This window comes from Habropoda laboriosa, unplaced genomic scaffold, assembly GCF_001263275.1.
Source record: "Habropoda laboriosa isolate 0110345459 unplaced genomic scaffold, ASM126327v1 scaffold9, whole genome shotgun sequence".
Classification (NCBI taxonomy): Eukaryota; Metazoa; Arthropoda; class Insecta; order Hymenoptera; family Apidae; genus Habropoda; species Habropoda laboriosa.
In genome coordinates, this window is record NW_017100191.1 from 3,758,107 (window position 1) to 3,779,935 (window position 21,829).

A 21,829-nucleotide genomic window follows, 5' to 3' on the forward strand; every position below is an offset into this window, starting at 1 on the left:
ATGTGTTGTCGCTTTATCACGAGCCTCGTGATAAAGGGAACTGTCTAAGCGAAGTTAACAAAAGAAAAAATGGTGAGCACCGAGTCAGAATTCCGCCTCTCTCTATCTCTCTTCTTGATTCTCTACGCCTCTTTCTCTTGTCTACCGCCTCACAGATGAAACCATCTTGCTTATCTCTCTCTCTCTCTCTATCTCTCTATCTCTCTAATTCAACACTTTTGTTTTAGTTTTTTTTTCATATTTTCTTGTTTTTTTTTTTTTTTTTTTTTGGAGTAATCTTTTTCTCTACTACTTCTCTCTATATCCATCTTAGACAATATCTTCGAAAAAGAAGACGAGTAAACTCTTTCTTCAACCTGCACGGTCTTTCTCTCGTACCTATTTATTTATCTATTTATTTATTTTTTTTTTTTTTTCAGAGACACCTAACCTCCTAACCTCGCTAACACCGTTAACTCTATGGGTGCTTCTATTTATTTATCATACAACATGAATCGCTCGCTTACAGACACATCGCATAGAGGTGCATACGTAGACGCCTAATTAAATGGTCGTATTGATTTTAACATAGATTTTACAGGGTGCGACCGAAATGGGTGGGCAAACTTTGGTGGAAAATTTGAAAAATGATCGTACAAAGATAGGTCCGGAAATTCGTCCTTTAAGGAATGTTTAAAAATTTACTTAAAGAAATGGCTGGAAATGATTTCAGAACGCTCAAAAATTGCCTGGTCTATTCCTCGATCGTAAGTTAGAATAAGTCATCCCGAGAAAAATATCTTCTTTACTGTCGAACATTTAGTTAAAGACTGATTTACTATGACATTTACTTGAAATCGCTGATAATGTTTTTATCGAAACTATTTCAACGATACTGACTTTTGAACAACATTGTATATTTAAAATTTTGAGGCCATTTATCAATTTACACCAATATTGTATGTTGCAGAGATCAATTTATTGGTTAGGTTTACCGGGGTAATGAAAAATTAACTTCGTTCTGAAAATTCTTGCGTACTTTGCAATGCACAGTGGTCCCAAACTTTTGGACGACAGTGAATATACAATGAAATAGTTTACATCTGTTTTATTTAATTAATTTTACACAAAAATATTGATGTGTCCATGCAAAATTGAATAATTTCCTTTCTATCATGTGGTCCAAAATTTTTGTTTCAGACTGCGAAAAAAACTTCGTTCAATTTTTAAACGACAAAGTTACTTAAGGACCACCCTGTACGAATAAAATAGGAACAAACGAATATAAATAAAAATAGTAACAGTATCGAAAAATGTCGATGAAATGTTTGTCAGTGATTTCAAGGTTAGGATGACATGGGGTCTAGTTTTGACAGAAAAATAATATGATAACGTGATAGCTGCATAAAAGATGTTTATATCTGAGAAAAGAAGAGTTTCTGGACCTATGTTTGTATGATTTTTTTCATCCTCAGGAAGAGCAGAGTGGGTTACCAAAGTTTGCCCACCTGTTTCGTTTACACCCTGTATATCACCTTTAATCTACTTTAAGCTTCTTTCTCCACTTTTGTCATTCCCCCATAATCCATCAGTTTCCAAAACATCCATACTATATTTTCTATCTTATCTATCTTGTTTCTTTTCACCCACAACACCCCTTTATTTATTTCTATTGCGCCTGTTGCTCTGTCCTCACTTGTTTCTTTTTTCTGAGTAAAATTTTATTATCACTTTTATTTCTTGTTATACACGATCCGCTTCTTGGCTCTCCTCTCGGGGCTCGGCGGAAGCCACTTGCGTGGTTGCAAAGGGGTTTACGGGGTTACTAACCGATTACTAACATGTGCCTAACAAACCTAACCGCCAAAGGGTTGTTGATCATTCTTTACAAACGGTTTCTGAGTAATCGTTTTTTTTTTCCTTCACCTTGGAGCCTTGAGATGATTTTCGATGGAAGCAGTTTGGAATCTCATTGCCAGTATCGTTGGAAATTTCTCGAGAGTTGACTGAAAATTTCTAATTTTTTTTTTTCTTTCACAGGAAGTTAACACAAAATTGCTAATTTACTATTGTTATTATTTTTTTTTTAATGGTTAACCCACGGTTCGCAATTTCGAAGAAGAACCTCGGAAAATTGTTCGATTAATTTTCGATATTAACACGGAATTAATATTAACTTCACAATTTCGATAGTTAACCTAAAACGTGCTAATTCATTTTCGAAACACTTTTGAGAGTTTTTCTTCTTGAATTCTCTCTTTCGAAGATTCCAGAGAGAATTGCCGAATTGCCCAGGATTCCAAACTTCTCGTCGAATTTCAGATCCATCGCTCGTCATCCCCTCTTCTCTTTTTTTGCAGTGGCGTGTTCTTGTACTGTCTGCTTTTCCCCTGGTGATTCCCAGGCCCCCGGTGTTCGACGCCCTTGCCCGTCAGTAATCGTTTCATAACCAAAGAAATAATTAAAAAAGAACAAAAAAACAAAATGATCGTTAAAGTTTAATTATCACATCCTCAACCTGTGTTGAATTAATTGAAGAGTACAGGTGAAAAAGGATGAGTGTTTACTTAACTTGATTTTGAGGAAAATCAACTTTAACCCTTTCGTGACTGGCGGAACGTATTTTTTCCACTTGAGTTCTCGGACAAAAATTTATCAGAAAATTAGTGTCCATTACAGATACGACAAGTAGGTAAATACCCAATTCTTACTAAATTTACAATTTTTTCTAATTTTTAAATTTGATAAACAACAGATTCCTATTAAAAAGAATAATCCAGTAATGAAAGGGTTAAACAGTGAAGATACACTTGAAAAATTTATTAACATAACATGAAGACACTGTACAACACACATTCTCATCCTTTTTCTACACAAACATAAGTACCCTTAACCATTTTCCGCTATAATGGTAATACTTTGGAATTTTCATCTCTTTTCCCATTTCCAAATACAAAAATGAAGTCTACAACAAAAAATATATACATACACTACCACTCAGAACTATAAGCTGGTCCATAAGTCGCTTTACCATAATAAATTTCCAAAGAACAAATTTTGAAAATTTGAAAGAAAAATTTAAAAACTGAAGATTTCATGGACCACCCTGTATTTGCCCACCTATTTATTCAAAATGTTTTCTATTCTAATAAGCAACTTCATTTAACCAAGGTTTTAACTTGTTTCGTAACCCTTATCTAAAAAAAAAAAATTATTTTAAAAAATTTATCACATCTTTAAATCAAAAAAAAAAGAAAGGAAAATAGATGGGCAAATAAAAATCAAAAAGTGGATCCTAATCCTCTTTCCTCTGTACTCTTCAACTGTAAATAAAAAAAAAAAACAAAAACAAAATGTGATCGTTCTGTGAAGATCGGGGGCGATGGTACGCCATCTTTGTTGGGAATCACAGCTTCACTTTGTCGACTATTTTTTTTTTGGATCGGAGTGACAGATCTGATCTCTACAAGAGACACGTTTTTAGGGAGCTCGCGAGAGGATCGAACGCCATTCTGGAACCAAGAGCCATCGCGAAGGCGCCTGAGGGCGAGGGGTGTCCCCGTTGCGGAGGGTACGTGTACGCAGCTGAGCAGATGCTGGCGAGAGGAAGGGTGAGTGTCTCAGACGAGAAAAAATTCGACGCGTCGCGTCGCGTCGTTCGACGTAAGACATCGTAACTGCCACCTTGGTGCCGCGACTAGAGTAGCGAAAATAGCCCACGGAACAATTCCGTGGGTTATGTCATCAACTGTGCTTGGAAGAACCCGATGGAAGCCGCAGTGGTTATTATTAGGTGGTGTACAAGCTATTCTTGACACGGGCAACCTGATACCGATACTGCGTGGAGGGATGCTTAGGTGGAAGGGACTGTAAACAGTCCGTGAAATTTAGAGTTGCTAGCTTGAGGTATTAGATATGGAATTTTTCTTTGGAAAAAGTAGCTACGGAAATTGCATCGAACCTTTCTTCACTGAAAGGTACATTCATTGGCGAGATACTGTTAAATTTTTGTTAAAAAATATCGGTTATTGTGGGAGATACCGGTGTTAGTAGGAGGTAATGTTCTTTTCTTGAGATGATATGTCTACATATGTATGGGAATTTTTTTTGGAAAAAGTAATAGAGGAACATGGATGAAGCTTTTTTGTGTTGAGAGATGTATGCTTTAGTGAGATATTGTTAAAGTTTTGTTAGAAAATATTGAAAATTATGGGAGATAACCCTATCCATACAAGGCAAGGTTCTAGAAAACCTAGAAAATTGAACCATTTAAAAATTCTTTTTCCTTATTCAAACATATGATAAATTTTTCAAACGAATTATCTTTTTTTAGATAAAGGTCTCGAAACAAGTTAAATGATTGGTTAAATATTAGTCGCTTACGGAAATAAAGAACGTCGTGAATAAATGTCTGGGCAAATACTCATGAGCGGCAGTGTATATTCTCAAAACTTGGAACTCTAGCTACATGTCATCCCTCAAATTCCGTCAGAAATTTAAAACATCGTTCTAAGGCTATTGCTCACGTCTAATCTTACCACTGAACGTTCTGGAACGAAGTAAAACGGTCGATTTCGCAAACATTACCGTCGTTGCGGTGAAAGCGACGCGAGGATCAGGTGAATCGCGGATTCGATGGTGGCCTCGTGTAATGTTTGATGCTAAAATTGCCCGGACCACCGGCTGACACGCTGCCAGACCAGCACGGACTCTGACGTGCCTCCGTAATCTTATCGCGTGACGAAACGGGTAATTTCATAACAATGAGGGAAAAAATAAAGAGGAGGAATAGAGGAGGATGACTCGATCGTCGGCTTGTTGCCGTTGGTGCCGGCCCAAGAGCTTTTCCTGTCGCCCTCCGGCTTGGCAGACCACCAACACCTCCTCATCGCAGCAAGTGTTGGAAAATAACTTGGAGCGACTAGCACGGCCGTGGGTTACACTATGGATGGAGGCTAATTGCCCTTCTTAGGTTGCTGCCGATCTATCTCGACGTCCAATATGGCCGTCATATGTCTTACGAAGATTCACTTATGGATTAATTTTTAGGTTAGGAACACAGGTGTTCACTTATATTTTTGGCCTTTCACATTTTGAATTAATCTGTACATAAAAATTTCAAGTGACTCTGTGGAAGTTTTTCTCTTTTCTTGTCAAGATATTGACTTTCAAATTAAAAATTAATTCCATTATCTAATTTTGGAGAATTGTGGGTAAACGATCACACTAATCGATTCTATGTCGAGAAGTTAATAGAAAATGCGAAGTGATGTTTATTGATAGCAAGCCTTGTTTTGGAGAAAGTTGGAATAGAAAATTAATGGAGCTGTACATAGGCGTAGCAACACCTGTTGAATATTGTACTTAGTCGAGAGAAAATAACAATGGTGGTTTTTCTGTAGTAGATAGAAATTTTTGAGGAACTTTTCATATCGATTTCATCCAAAACGAAGCTTCCTACGATAAAATCTTGTTGCGCACTATCGACTTATTTGTTTACGTACAATTACTCCACTTTTAGTCGGCTACAATTAGAAAACTTGTATATTTAAACAAGAAAATTCTAGAACTTTACACTACGATCAAGTATCTTCAACAGCAGCACGAATTATGCAAGCAATTTTAACGGAAATATCATAAATCATGGATGATAGAAGTAGCACAAAGTCAGTCAAACTTCTGGCCGATATGAAACGAAGAAAATTGGGCCAAATGAGAGTTGAACGGTTTTGATTGAACCACTATCTCTGCCAACTTCCTCAACAATGTCTGTTGCTCGTGAACGATGGACTTTCTCTCTCTTTTATGAACTATTCGTAACATTCTTGACTAATGTTACGTTCATTAGCACCAAAGCGTTGTCAGGGCTCGAGTTTCAGAATGTTCAGAGAAAAGTTCAATTTGTTTTCTGATTCTTGTCTATTGTTAAGTGTACATGAGACACGCGGACGTTGGCCAATTGGAGGCACCCCAAGTGGCTTCGTTTGTGCCGCTTTTTTGAGCATCTAGAGAACTAGCATCGATGTGAACTGTCTTCTAAGTTCGACGAACTTTGCACATAAGTTAATTTTTCTCTGGTCGCCTTGAAATAATGTACTTTTAATTCTTAAAAATTTTTCTTTAGTCCTTCAGGGATTAAAACATTAACAAATAGTATCAGAATATATTCGAAGTAACTGGAAATAGATCCGTCTCAAATTTTACATATACACTACCGTTTGTAAATATTACGACACCCGTTATATGACTTAAATTACATTTCTTCGACAAAGTTAGTATCGTACAACGTATATTACGAGATTCCAGGCTGAATAATTTTTTTTAGAATCTTAATTATTTTTTAATAACTGTTTAACTTCGCTTCGCGTTCAGTAAGTGTCCTCGTAATTTACGAACAGGAGTGGCTTCATAAATGTTATTTCTCCAGTTGAATAATTTATTGAATATTTACTCTCTTCTTTATCATTTAAATAAATCTTTACGTATAAGTAGTGTATAGGTCGGGTTGCAGCTTTCAGGGGTTAATTTCGCCACTAGTTACCAGAGGGAAAAAGCACATTTTGCAGGAAATTCGAAAAATCATCTAAAACTAAAACTTCCACATATTTCAGATTTTTCATTCAATTTTAGAAAATTTTTCTCAGACGAAAAAAATGCAGAAAAATTGCTATATCCGTGAAAGTATCTTGCCTAGGCGATACGCAATATTATATACACCTTTCTGAATTTTTTGGACTAGTAAAAAAATATCTGAAATGTTTAGAATCTTGGAGAATTTTATCCAAAAATTTGATACAAGTCGTGGCACCAAGATAAAGTTTCTATCGAATCGAGAATGCGAGAAGACCATGGTTATTCCTGCTTCTTGTGATTAGGCTTACCATAAGCAATGCTACAAGTGCAAAACCTGTCATCGGTCACTGGACTCGACGCTTCATTGCGATGGTCCCGATCGCGAGATATATTGTCGAGGTATCTTGAGATTTAATTTTGCTCGTCCTCTGTCTCCTGTCTATTTTTTTCTTGTTTATGGTCCTTGGTCAACTCCAAAATTCCGTGAAGTACATACTGGCGCAAAGTGTTTCTATCAAATGTCACACAAAATGTACCTTAAAAGCAAAAAAAAAAAAAAAGAAGAAAAGAATGTACAATATTCTCGGCCTGAGAAGCCATAATATGTGTTATGTTGTTTTTTTTTTCACTCACAAGTGTCGAGTTCTATTACGATTTCACGCGATTAGTTGGAAAGTAACAGCAGAACGTCTCAGTCTCGAAGAGTACTAAGATTTTCCAACTAAACTGTTCGAAGTATATATATATGTATGTATATCATATTTGAGGTTATGGCTCAAGTTGCACTTGCAATAGATTGGGAATAACTATGTATAATAGAACGCAAGATTCGTTGGAGCATCCCAGTTTCAGTGACTAACACCTGTCCGTTTGTATCCCACGCAGCAATGGCACAGGGAATGCTTTAAATGTGCCAACTGCTCCAAGAGATTAGACTCGGTCAACTGCTGCGAAGGTCCTGATAAGGACATCTATTGTAAAGGTGAGGATCACGCACGATTATATAGCTGGAGACATGAAGTGCTGGATGTGTTCAGCGGAAGATTGAAAAATGTGGAGAAAAGAAGGAACTTTTTGACTCTACTTATACATACACTTCTATAGTGTATGTATAATATTCTACAACAGAATCATTAACCAATGTAACTTTTTTTTCTTCAAATTGCTGGAACTTGAAAGATAAATTATACAGAGTCATTTTTATACATTTCTACCTTAGGCTATACCTTTTTCTACATTTCAGTGTTCAGAAATTCTCTTCCAAAAGAAAATACGACTCAAGAGTTACTTACTATCTCCAACATAATTCTTCTGAAATTCTATGAAATTAAAAAGACAGACTAGTCCTCGTTTTCCTCCTGTAACCTAAATTATACCATATTCTATACTTCTTTCAAAACTCAATCTCAATCTCAGAATCACCAATTGACAATTAAACCCTTCAATTCAAACCTTGACAAATTAAACGAAAAAAAAAAAAGAAAATTAAAGAAAGAAAACATAGAGAACACATTCAGACATAGCATGTCCTGGTGTATACGTCAGGCAACCAGGTCGAACGAGCAGATACCTTTAACCGATGTTCTCTACAGTATGCTACGGAAAGAAATTCGGACCGAAGGGTTATGGCTACGGTCAGGGTGGTGGCGCCCTACAAAGCGACTGCTACGCCAATGGGTGGGTTTTCACAGCCGAGACTGAGACGGGAACACACGAGAGATATCCCGCCTCGGCTTCTACACTCTCACTATATATGATGCGCTTGTCTGCTTAACAGCTTGCTATCCGAAGAAATTCGGTCCGCGAGGTATTGGCCACGCTGGGGTTATGTGGATCGGGCTGCAGTGCGATATTGAGGACGAGGGGTACGCGCCCCCATAGTTATGCTATTCCAATTATTCGCCATACTTCTCTTTCTCTTTCTCTCTATGTGTGTGTGTGTCTGTTTGTTCATGTTTATGCCCGTTGATTTCTTCTGGACACCCTACTTCTTTAACTAATTTTCATGACAAATGGAGTGATTTTTAAGGAACAAATTTTATATGGTATTATCAAAGGTAGCATTGTATAGAGCAGGACTGCTTATGCAGGCCTGTTTCGGGCATGGGCACCCTTCGTTGCCATCGGGCTGTGCTGCGGGCAACGCTAAGGGCAAGTGACGTTGACAATCATTAAAGTTGTGGTGGGAATTTAAATTCTATCTTTGAAGAATAATTCTCAATCTTAGGCCAGCTGAGCACTACTACAATTAATTCATACAGTGCCCCACCACAGAATCGTTGCCCTAAAAGACGTGGCTTACTGCCCGAATATCGCTGTGTGCTCGAGCTAGTCTGTATAAATTTTGGGAATATTAGATTTTTTTAGAGTAGCTAACAGTTGGAATTTAAAATCGTACTACTTTTTGAGAAACAGTCAACATTGCAAAATTATTGTGTAATTAATTCAGGAAAAATCGTTTGTTTAGATTTGTCTTCTTGAATCATGTTTATTTTGGCGCATCACAATTATAGAATATGCATTTTCAAGGGGATCAAGGGATAGATCGAGCTCCATTTAAGATGCAAGTTGAAGAAACAGGGCAAGAATCGAGTGAAAGAGCGAGAACGAACGGACGATTGCATGTGTCTTCACGGATATACGTGTACATACACACATACACACGAATCGACGCCTTAACGCTTTGCGCTATTACTCACCTTCACCACTACTCTATCTTTGAGCCACTAAACTGCTTCAGAGTGTCGAGTACTAACTCTTAAAACGATCGAAATTTCGAGAATCACAGTGAATAACCCCCTTCCCATTTTTAACTTAGCGTATCGTGCATTAAAAGCATGCTCATTTTTCACTTGGAAGTTGATCATTTCACAAGGGGATGATTAAAGAAACATTCATCAAATTTTAGTTCGAATGTGCAGACTTTTGGCGCCTGTCGACGAGCAACCTGTCATACATCCATTTCCATTATGAGATTTTAATGCAGTTTGATGCAGACAATCATATATTACTCGATATAATAGTAAGAACATGAACATTTCGTTCCTAAATTTCAACAGAAATTAGTAATATTGTTAAAATCTCAATAAAAATCACCGATGCTTGGCAGGTTGCTCGACGACAGGCTCCTAACTTCTGCACAGTTCGAGCTCTATTCCTCAGAAACAAGGCAAAATTAGGCATACATCTATTGGACAAAATATATTCCATTCATCGCCCTCTATCAGCCCTATTTAATTCAACATACATTATTTATAGCTTGAATGATCAATCACCTTCTTAAATCCCTCGGTTACCTCCAATTAGTATCTAGAACCCCTCTCCTTTCATTTCAATTGCTGATCAGTATCGACCAGTCTCTCATCTGCATGGATTTGCTTCTTTTTGTATTGTTAATCGTACTTGAACAATACTGAGTCGCTCGAATGAGAACAGACCTATACATTTCACCACGAGAGAAGAAAAAAATGAAAAAGAAAATTGTTATTATCATTCGTGCCACTCGATGATTGATCTTATAAATTCTGAGAGATGGACGATAGTAAATTTGACGAATTTGTTAATGCAGCGAGGCTGCTCCTCGTACCACCGTGATCGACACCGCTGCAATCAAGGCCCCACCTGGCAAAGGTTGTCCACGTTGTGGCGGCGTAGTCTTTGCCGCTGAACAGGTGCTCGCAAAGGGCCGTGAATGGCACAGGAAGTGCTACAAGTGCCGTGACTGTACCAAAACTCTCGACTCTATCATCGCCTGCGACGGGCCCGACAAAGATGTCTACTGCAAGACATGCTATGGAAAGAAGTGGGGACCGCACGGATACGGATTTGCATGTGGATCAGGATTCTTACAGACCGATGGCCTAACGTGAGTACTTCTTCGAAAGATTTGAAATGGACCATTTTTGTTTCTGGAGTTTTCTGCAGAAATTTTTTTTAAGTAAATGCAAGAGCAATTTTCGAGAAGGAAATTGGAATTAAATCGAGAAGTTTGGAATTTTGGAAGTTACAAATTGTCGAAGGCGAGACCAAAGCGAATTAAGGACTTTTAAGGACTTATCAAGAATTAATACGAATTTTTTAGAGAAGAGGATTGAAGGGATCATTTTTTCTTTCAGGGAGGAAGAAATCTCGGCCGGTCGGCCATTTTACAATCCTGACACGACCGCTATCAAGGCGCCAGCTGGCCAGGGTTGCCCACGTTGTGGTGGTATGGTGTTCGCTGCTGAGCAACAACTCGCCAAAGGTACCATGTGGCACAAGAAATGCTTCAACTGTGCCGAGTGCCACAGACCCTTGGACTCTATGCTAGCCTGTGACGGACCTGACAAGGAAATTCACTGCCGGTCATGCTACAGTAAACTATTCGGACCCAAAGGTTTTGGATTCGGACACACCCCGACTCTTGTTTCAACCAATGGAGATCACGCTCCCTCGTAGTAAGTTCTGGCTCTTTAATATTTCAGCTGATGTCAAAAATAAAATAAAAGTGGAAACAGCTTCGTAGGTATGTGGAAACAAATTCATGAAATCATAGGAAGAGGTTCACATTGTTATGCAGATGAGGTTATTAGAAACATCACAGGACCATAGAAGCAACATGAGATGAACTGCTTCAATGACCCAATAGCCCAGGAATAAAGAAGAAGAAGACAGTAAAAGTAGCTAATAAAATAAACTAGGGACACTTTTCGACTTAATTTACTTTATCAGCTACTTTTACTGTCACCTTGTTCTTTATTCCTGGACTATTGGTTCACTGAAGCAGCTGAACTGATGTTGCTTTTAAGAACCGGTAAATCTGTTCCCACAACTCTGTATAACAGTGTAAATCTCTGTGTAAGTCTCTATGAAGCTGTTTTCACTTTTCCATGGAACCGCCTATTAAGTAGCCATTAAACATAAGTCTCTCTAATTTAAAATCTAAAATTCCCATCTACCGGATCACGCACTTTTTCAATATCGCCTAATATTGATACAAATACACTCAGATGGAAGTGCCTATTAAACAACCCCTGATTTACCAATCCTAAGTCTCCTCCCTTGACAATAGCAATTCTATCGATTGAAATTTCAATCTACTTTAACAAACACAATCCTAACTTCTTGCAGCATTGATTCAAAGCCCCAGCTCGGCCAGAAGCGTGACGACGGACACGGATGCGCTCGTTGTGGCTACCCGGTGTACGCGGCCGAGCAAATGATCTCGAAAAACCGCGTGTGGCACAAGCGTTGCTTCAGCTGTGCCGAGTGTCACCGTTCGTTAGACTCGACGAATTTGAACGACGCTCCAGACGGGGACATCTACTGTCGCGGTTGTTACAACCGGAATTTCGGTCCGAAGGGCGTCGGTTTTGGCATGGGCGCGGGCACCCTAACGATGGCCTAAATCATCCCGAAAGATCATCGACTTGTTCGAGACCCAGAGTCTTCCGAATAAACGATCAGAATTGCCAGCGATCCAATTCTAGATCGCGGTATTCGCATCGTTCATTCGTACGTATAAGGCATAATGTATAATGTATAGGCGCCTGACTCCTCGACTAACGAAATGACGAAACAAAGCACGCTGCTCCGACAGGAAAATCATGGAAAAAGAAATTCTATCAATTTTTGTTTTTCTTCTTCTTCTTTTTCGACGAATCCGCGTGACACGCATACATACGCATAAGTTATAAATGTTGCACGCGAGCGAACGACCGAGACACCACGATTAAATCGAACCATAATGTGAACGAGCAAGCTTTTATTACTTTTGTACGGCGATAATTCGCGATGAACAGCTCGGTTGTCCCTTTTCCTGGAGCAACAGACAGACACACTCGTCCATCCGTTTCTACGCGGAGTTGGAATTTTCTTTCGGGACCAGATATTGCGACCTGAAATAAGAAGAAACGAACGAAGAAAGAAAGAAAAAAATATCTGTTCTCCAGGAAAAGGGAACTCCAGAGCGAAGCTACACAGAGTACAAAGGAAACAAATATATAATGTATATCCATACACCTGGATCAATTAGGAGCAACGATTGTAAATTTGACGAACACAGTGAAGAAAGTGAAAAATGAACAAACCAGATGCAAGAATGATTATTTTCAATAAATGTATATTTCGAACAAAAGAAAGAACCAGGGAATCAAATTCATGATGATGGACCTCGGGGTGTGGAAAGTGGGGGAAAGGGAGGGCACGTTTGTTTTCTCGACACTTCAAGTTTCTCTCTCTCTCGTCGAAGGAAAAGTCATCGTTTCGAGCCAACCACTTGATAGTTTCTCTTGGACAGCCGTGAAGCATTTACTATAAAAATAGTTCTGTGGGACAGGAAGTTCGCGAGAACCTCACGCGAGACGTTGGTTTAATCTTTAAGCAGCTCTGATATTAGACGAACGATACTCAGCTGTTCTGTAAAATAAATATCTCTTCTCGATAGATGAACGCACAGGCTGTTGATTATCGATCCATCTCAGCGAGAGACACTTGAAGATTAAACTGTAAAAGTGAACCCATCTCCCTTTTCTTCTCTCCCTCTCTCTCTCTCTTGGTTTTCAGAAAAGGATCAATTTCGCAATGAGTTTTCCTTCGAGCTTCATACGTTCTCTCACCTTTCTTTCACTCATCTGTATCACTCATACGTTTCTCAGCTCGGTTTCTTTTTCTTCTTGTTTTTTTTCTTTTTTTTTTTTTTGGAGGGGACACTAACAGTAATCCTTACGATGAATGGACCTTAGTAAATCTTACGAGCTAATTTAAATGTATAATTGTTCTGCGAATGCATATTGAATGGCCAATGATACACACAATCGGTGGAGCTACAATCTGCGTTCGTTCTTGGTTTTAAGTATGATTCTTTTTTTTTTTCTCTTTTCGTTTCTTTTCTCTTTTCCCGTTCGTTCGCAGGGGAAGAAACCCTGCTTCCTGTTCGATGGACAGTAAGTACGATGCACGGTGTAAAACACTAATCTTCTATTATTTATAGCAACAACTGTACAGGTGCTAGGTCCTAGCATCGATATCCTCCGCGAAACTTGCCGCTTGTTTCTTCTTCTTTTTTTTCTTTTCGGTAGATGAAAACGCTGTTCAGAGACTTTCGAGGGGGTTTCCTCATTGTTCTTGGATCACACGAGACGTTCAAAGACAAAGCTTCTATTTTGCCAGCTTAACGTGAAATTTCGAGATTTTTCAGTATTATTTTTATATCTCTTGCTGAGAATTTTATTGTTATTTCTGATTGAGACTGGTTTTTCTGCTTTTTTGGGAGAGATTTGGATTTAAACGTCCTCGTGTGTAGTTTATTGGTGACATAAATGCTACTGATTCGTTAGATGATCAATGAGGAATGTAGGACGGTACGTAGATATTGGCATCGTTGGGTTTTCGAATCATCGTGAACATTACCCGTACCAAAGGAAAAAAATGATAAAAAAAAGAATGGTGAAACTTACAGTTAGAAGTAAAGCAGCCTGTGATTCATCGCAGTAACAGAGGATTTTCACTGAATGGCTGTGGAAAAATAGAAAGCAAAAGGTAGATAAATAAATAAGTAACTTTTATATCTAGTAAACAATGAAATTATTAAATTAAAAGAAATTATTCAATGAAAAAGTTGGAATCTTTCTATCTATTAGAAATAGGGGAGGATTTCCAATTTGGTAGCGATTAAATAAATCTCACCAGGCCTCCACAAGTGGACAAAAGCATGGGGTAATCCATGGAATCGACCCTTCGTCTGTTAAAAAATAAAAGAAGAAAATAAATGATAATTTTAAATAAACGAAAGAATATCAATTTTTCTATTTGCAAACAATGATCACAGCTGGAAAATCAATCTCATTACGAGTCTAAAAGACGTTGCCATAATCTTTCACCAAGCAATCCGCAGAAACAACCTTCCATCCAACTGAAAATCAAATCTGTTACATTAATTTTCTCCTCTACCAAAAATAAAATACAAAACGAATTTTGCAAGTGTTCAGAACACCGCTTTCACAATTTTCCCAAGCAATGAAAAATAAATCCGAATCACTATGAAAATCACTATTCTATTAAAAATAAAATAAAAATCGATACTCACCAAGCATTCAGATCACATTTCAATCCAAACCAACAATTTTTTACGCAAAAAACAAACAGCTCACAGGAGCAATATTCTTTCAAATCAAAACTTAAAACGGTTCTCCCAATTTCTTCGGCTATCGAAAATAAAATAAAAAATGAATTTGATAAGAAAATTCATTCTTCATTCAACGAAGAATAAAACCTGGACCAATAATTGTTCCCTGTATCAAGAATAAAATTAAAAAAGGAATGAATCTCGTAAACGTTCAGAACACACTTTCACAAATCTCTCACTTAAAGAAAAACGAGTTTCCCTTTCTCAGTTCATGGGAAACGACCTCGCGACAGGCCAGGAGAGTCTGAACAGCATCCGGTTTCCGTTCAAGCGCGCGTTAGTCTCTATATTTACACAGTTCCGGCAGGATGGAGTGGTTATCGAAGGACGATTAGTAGAGATTCGCGGTTTTCAGGGGCAGCGGGTCCAATAGATAGGGCGGTAGCGCTGCAGAGAAGGGCCTGGGGCTACATGAACCCCATGTTCCTCCGCCGCTGTTACTTCCTCGCGTGTTTGGCGAGTTTCCCTCTACAGACGCGTCGCTGGTGTGTTTCACGCTGACCAGGTTTGGATTCGCGATTGGTTTCACCTCGTTCGTCGACATCACGCTGTTCGAACCGCCTGGTGGCGTCGCTGGGCTTCTTGGAGAACGTCCTTCCGCCTTCACGTTACCAGCCACTGGACTCGAAGCTCCACTATCCACGCCCATACCACTCTGAGAGCTGGATTTCTGCTGGGCTAGTCGTTCCTGCTTCCGGAACTTCGCACGCCGGTTTTGGAACCACACCTGGAAATATCAAGAGGAAGTTTTTGTTCAGGATAGTTTCATATTGGAGAACGAACTTTTTTTTGTAGGGAGAGAATTGAGTTTTGTTTGTACATTTTAGATTTGGGGGAGTTGAATGGAATTATAATAGAAAGACTGAGGTTTTCAATGTTCATACTTCAGGGTAATACAATGTGCTGAATAATAATTTTTTAGAGCGTTTGTGAGAGGATTAAGGGCAGATTGATAAGGAGGGAGGAATTTTTAGAGAATTCTCGCTTTGACGATTTTTTCAGTTTTGTTTATGAAATTTAGGTTTGAGGGAATTGAGTAGAATTAGAAAGGCTGAGGTTTTCAATGTTCATACTTCAGGGTAATAGAATGTGCTGAATAATAATTTTTTAGAGCGTTTGTGAGAGGATTAGGGGTAGCTTGATAAGGAGGGAGGAATTTTTAGAGAATTCTCGCTTTGGGGATTTTTTCAGTTTTGTTTATGAAATTTAGGTTTGAGGGAATTGAGTAGAATTAGAAAGGCTGAGGTTTTCAATGTTCATACTTCAGGGTAATAGAATGTGCTGAATAATAATTTTTTAGAGCGTTTGTGAGAGGATTAGGGGTAGCTTGATAAGGAGGGAGGAATTTTTAGAGAATTCTCGCTTTGGGGATTTTTTCAGTTTTGTTTATGAAATTTAGGTTTGAGGGAATTGAGTAGAATTAGAAAGGCTGAGGTTTTCAATGTTCATACTTCAGGGTAATAGAATGTGCTGAATAATAATTTTTTAGAGCGTTTGTGAGAGGATTAGGGGTAGCTTGATAAGGAGGGAGGAATTTTTAGAGAATTCTCGCTTTGGGGATTTTTTCAGTTTTGTTTATGAAATTTAGGTTTGAGGGAATTGAGTAGAATTAGAAAGGCTGAGGTTTTCAATGTTCATACTTCAGGGTAATATAATATACTGAATAGTAATTTTTTAGAGCGTTTATGAGAAGATTGCTAAGGGTGGTTCGACACGGAGGGACAAATTCTTGAAATTTTTTCTAACTAAAAATCAACATTCCAGTCCAAATTCTGACAAAATACTCGACAATTTCACAGTGTCCCCGTTTTCTCAATTCTCCCAAAACAAAATTCCCAAATATATACATCTAAAATCCTTCAACCACCGCCATTACGTACAATACTCGCGAAATTCCCTCAGACAAAGGGATCATAAAATCATCGCTCGATTAATCAGCAGTCGTACCAGAAGGAGCCAGAGGTAGCAGGATAGGTGTAGAAAGAGCGAGAGAGAGAGAGAGGAGGGGGATTCAAACACACGTTCTCCGGAGTTTGCTCGAATTTCTCCGAACAGCGGCAGCAACAGCAGCTGATAAAAATCCAATAGCAGTGTTTGCCGTCCCGGAAAGGGCAATCACGTTCATCATGGTGTCCCGCGCCCCTGACTCTCTGAATCCACCCCTTTCCCCCTCCCAGCGAGCCCTCTGCCACTCAGCCCCACGGTAGGAAGTGGGAACGTAGCCGCCCCTGGAAAATCCAGGGGTGGGATCCACGTGCACACACGTCGAGGAATGAACAAGGGGGATAGAGGGAGAATAGAGAGGGGGGAGGAGAGAGAAAGAGAGGGGGGAGGGGTGGCTTTGCTGGTCAGATAAACGGTAAAGCAAATAAATCCGCTACTTTAACATGCAGGTCACCGCCGCTTTCCGTTTATTTTATTCGTTAAATATTTCATTTGGCCAACTAGAGCCAATTACGAGCTGCTGCCTGCCTGACTGCCTGAGCCGACGTTTCGCTCTGACGAGCTGGACTGGCATCAGGCGCTTTTCTGCTACACTGTCTGCTGATGCTCTCTGTGTGTACGTATGTGTATTTGTAGAAATGTTTCTCGTTGGTTAGATTTTTGATGATGGTTTCGTTTGGTGGGTTTTATTAATTTGGAAGAGATTTTAGTGGGAACTTGAGGATGTCGGGGTAGTAAATTGGAATATCTGGTTTATGGTAGGTTTGAATTGATTAGAACAGTTTTGGGATTTTATTTGAACCTTGGTTTTATTGATTTGAGGGAGATATTGGTGATTCTGTGAGAAACTAGAAAATTCTCTTGAAATCAGACAAATGAGAAAATACGACTAACACTTAGAAAAAAGAAATAATAATAGGATTAGTACTTGAAAGAACTAACATTCTTCTTCATTTCTAAAAAAATTCCAGAAGTATATTTAACTTGTAACACTGACAAAATAATAACAGTAAGTTCAATACTTGAGAGAATGAAAATTTTTCCACGTTTCTAAGAAATGTCCGGATGAAGAGGTTAACAAACGCACTAACGAAATTACGTGATCGCCGGCGAAAAAGTACGTAACACACGCAGAAGCCGCGGGTACGTGCCAGTGACAACACTAATAATTCGTATTTGGCCACGGACCAAACCCCGAAGAGACCGTAGCATGTGTGCCGTTGTTTGCCGAACGGACGACGACGACGGCGTGAATTAGGGAGGCTACGTGCTGGCGTTAATGTTAAATAAATACGGTACGCCTAAATAAAATGCAACGAGCCACACCGACAGATGTCCACCTCGTTTTGGATAAATATTTAAGCCTCGCTTTACGCGCTCCGTTGCCTCTTACACAAGCGTTTCCTTTACTCTTCCTGTCAATCAGACAATGTGGCTTGTTTTTCCAAAATTTCCTTTCATTATTTCACTCGTTGAGAATTATTTTCTATTTTTGTCGTAAAAGTGGGGAAAATATTTTTTTAGACTCTCTCTCTCTCTCTGTCAACAAGAGAACGGTGTGTTTTTCTAAAAATTTCCTTTCATTATTTCACTCGTTGAGAATTATTTTCTATTTTTATCATAAAATTGGGAAAAATATTTTCTTAGACTCCCTCTCTCTCTCTCTGTCCACAAGAAAAAGGTGTGTTTTTCTAAAAATTTTCGTCCATTATTTTATTCGATGAGAATTGTTTTATATTTTTATCATAAAATTGGGAAGAATATTTTTTTCACCCTTTCTGTCAATAAGAAAGAGGCTTGTTTTTCTTAAAATTTTCGTCTATTATTTTATTCGATGAGGATTGTTTCGTATTTCTATCATAAAATTGGGAAGAATATTTTTTTCACAAATGTTAAAGGTAATTTTATTATAGATCGTGAGATCTGCAGAATTTTCGGAAGCTTTTTATTCCAGTGGCGAGTAAAAAGTGGAAAGAGGAGGGAGAAGACGGAATAATTGAAGCAATTATTCAAATATGCATCCTGGAATCTCTAAAATTTTCAACAAGTTTTGAAATCAATTTTTGAAAACTTGAATGAACGATGCGGTAAAAGTTGCAAAATATAGAAGAAGAAAAAATAAAAGAATTCCTATAACCTTCTAATTTTATCAAAATTTAATTGCATTTTTGTCATAGAAAGCGATACAAATACTTTTTGCATCTCTCTAACGTTTCAATAGATTCCGAGATTTTTAACAGTTTCAATAAAATTTTTAATTTGAAAAAAGGCAATGGAAAAATGGAACAATAAAAGGCTTGAATTGGGAGAGCTAATTATTGGAAACTGCACTAACTATGGGAATAAGAGTAACCTGAGATGAGAAGTACCGACGGTTCCAATGGGGTAACTTTCCTTGGTGATTAGAACTTCGACTCATAACACTGATGAAAATTACTGCTTCCTCGCAATGCTCTTTATGGGAACGAAACTTCACCTCTTCGGCTACTATAAGATTCACTCTTCCATAAATATTACAATTGATACTTCCACGACGTTGTGTAACACGAAATGTCAAATTTTTTAGAATGAAAATTAACTTTTTAAATTTACACAAAAATTCCCCTTAAATTCCCCAAGAATAACTTACCACTTAATTGCATGAACTTTCAATTAACGCGAAAAGACGCTCAAATAATCATTCGAACGATCAATTTGCGAATGATTAGCGTAATTGAAACTGAGAAAACAGCTAAATAATATATCACTCTATCATTGGATTACGCGAGAATTACTCCAATTATCGAAATGTGAAGTTGGAAAACGGTCAGGATTAAAAACTTGGCAAGTGATTCTCAGAAAGTAGTCAAGGTCGCTAAAGACGCAAACAGAGCTACAAGATTCATGTTCTTTTTAAAGCTAACTCTTTCAATTTCCCGAGAAATATTAACACTCTGTCGTTCCACAATATGTAAAAGAAGAGGGGAATTTTTTGACACGAGAGCAAACAGTTTGACAGATCGAGCCTGGAAGTTTATAGATCATTAGGAATTCTGTGCTGGTAGAAACGGGTTTGCGGCGTGTTTGCACGTTCGATTAACGTTCAGGATTGTGATTCGTCGTGATTTCCTCCTTCTGGACCGGTTAGGAAGGATTTTGGCCGGTTCTACCCTCGGGGTGGCTTAATAATAAGGATCTGAAGCGTACTATAGCTCTTACCTTGCCGCCATATTTGATAATCTACCTTGTGTACAGAAGATTTTCATTGTGGGTATTGTCGTATTGGATAATGAGGACTTATATCGTTAAATATTGTAGGAATGAATTATCGGATGTCTCGATGTTTCTTTTTTATTTCTTAGAGATTTGAGCAGTTTTATAAGAGATCTGAGAATAATAACTATTTCATGCGGTTTCCTCGAAAATCAGAATGTAAAAATATGGCAAATATTACTGGAATATTATTTTATTAGATGACGAAGATTTTTATTGTCAAATATTTCAGAAATTATTGGATGTTTGAAATTTCAAAAGAATTCTAAGAATAATAACCATTTTATGTGGTTTCCTCAAAAATCAGAAAGTAAAAATGTCCCAAATACCGTTGGAATATTATTGTCAGAAAAGAAAAATTTGTTCTTTGCAATAAATTAATCGATCAGAAAGGAGCAAGTAAAAGCAAATGTTTGAAGTTGGTACTTTTGGATCCTCGGCTTCCGTCGGGAGCACTCAGATTTCAGAGGTTTGTTGAATTTTTTAGAATTTGTGAGAAAAAACGAAGCAACAGAGAATGAAGGAAGAAAAATAAATCTTTTAAAAATTTCTTTTCTAAACACAATTAATTGCAAAATATTAATGCTGTTGAAGATTGCAAGAGGTTGATATTTCTCGATCCTCAGCTTCCGTCGGGAAGATGCAGGCTTCAGAAGCCGGTAGAATCTCGAATTCGAGAATTTAGGGAATATTTTTAGCATTCTAATCGGAAAATGAAGTACAATTCATCGAAAGAAATCGAAGAACGAGAGAAAAATTTCACTAAAAATTTTCTAACGTTAGAAAAAACATGTCAACCGAACTATTGTAGGTTTTCAATCATTTATCCTCACTCTTTCAGTTTCTTACGAAAACCAAATATTTGTAGAAATAATTCAATCTCTCAGCTTTCTCGATAGAAAATTTTTACTTATTCAAACTTCCGGTTAATTTCGTTCTTTTAATCACTTTACGATTAATAATTGATGAAATCGTAACGTAGACATTTAAAATGGAAAATGTGACGCGTGATCAGACCAAAGGATTCACTTCCTGTGCTGAAGGATATTGAGACTCATGAAACATTTACAACACGTCCAAGATTCTCTCACGCGTCATATTAAGCGGGTTATAAGAATATATCTGAAATACTGCTATCAATATTATGGCGGCAGGAAGTCGGTGGAAATAACCGTTACGCCTGATCACTTCCGTTTTGGCGATAAAGCAGGAGACTTTCAATTTTCACGTTATGTTGAATAGTATAACCGATATAATCGATTGAAGCAAAAAGTATTCGATCTTCCAATCATCTGAATTTGTTCACTTTGAGTCTCATTACGAATCATTCCTCGAAGAAAAAGAAGATACATGAAAATCAACTTTATCTACTGAACGAACTATTAATTTGGAGTGAAAAGAATGTTCACCCTATACATAACGCTTTTGTAAACGAACCTGCTCAGAAGTTAAAATGAATAAATTATTTTTTGGAGGGAAACGGGATAAATGAAAATCATATTTGTGTATTTAAAGAATGTTCACCCTACGGGAAATACTTTCATAAAGGAACTGTTCAGAAGTCAAAGTGACTAACTCCAATTTTTGCAACTTTTGTCAATTTTATTTCTATTTTCATCTCAATAGAATAAATTTGATAAATTTCATTTACCTTCTGAGCGGCTCAAATAAGAAAAATATAGTATAAGAGTATTTATGGCATGTTTGTGTTATGAAAGATTGAGAAAAGTTCAAGTAATGCATACATTTTTCATTACGGAGTTAAAAACGTGGATAATATTTTGCTAAATGAGTGTCAACTGATTTATGGCAAGTTTGTGTATTTAGACGGTAAATAATAAAGACACAGTAACTAGGGACACGTCAAGACAATTATACCAAACGTTCGATGATAGAATTGCAGTCGATGGTGATTGG

The 21,829-nt window shown here is 37.8% G+C and overlaps 2 protein-coding genes across 2 annotated transcripts in view; one reads left to right on the top strand and one right to left on the bottom strand.

Annotated features, from left to right (window-relative positions):
* Positions 1 to 11,965, top strand: part of LOC108570113 (muscle LIM protein Mlp84B-like) — a 22,641-nt gene extending 10,676 nt beyond the window's left edge. The window contains exons 4-9 of the mRNA XM_017931907.1: positions 3,464 to 3,590; positions 7,438 to 7,534; positions 8,145 to 8,229; positions 10,121 to 10,417; positions 10,668 to 10,988; positions 11,662 to 11,965. Of these exons, the coding sequence (XP_017787396.1) occupies positions 3,464 to 3,590; positions 7,438 to 7,534; positions 8,145 to 8,229; positions 10,121 to 10,417; positions 10,668 to 10,988; positions 11,662 to 11,938 (1,204 nt within the window). The 3' untranslated portion in view covers positions 11,939 to 11,965. The remainder of the gene's footprint in view (positions 1 to 3,463; positions 3,591 to 7,437; positions 7,535 to 8,144; positions 8,230 to 10,120; positions 10,418 to 10,667; positions 10,989 to 11,661) is intronic.
* A 3,082-nt stretch (positions 11,966 to 15,047) lies between these two features.
* Positions 15,048 to 21,829, bottom strand: part of LOC108580382 (paired mesoderm homeobox protein 2A-like) — an 18,289-nt gene continuing 11,507 nt past the window's right edge. The window contains exon 3 of the mRNA XM_017944118.1: positions 15,048 to 15,443. Within this exon, the coding sequence (XP_017799607.1) occupies positions 15,048 to 15,443 (396 nt within the window). The remainder of the gene's footprint in view (positions 15,444 to 21,829) is intronic.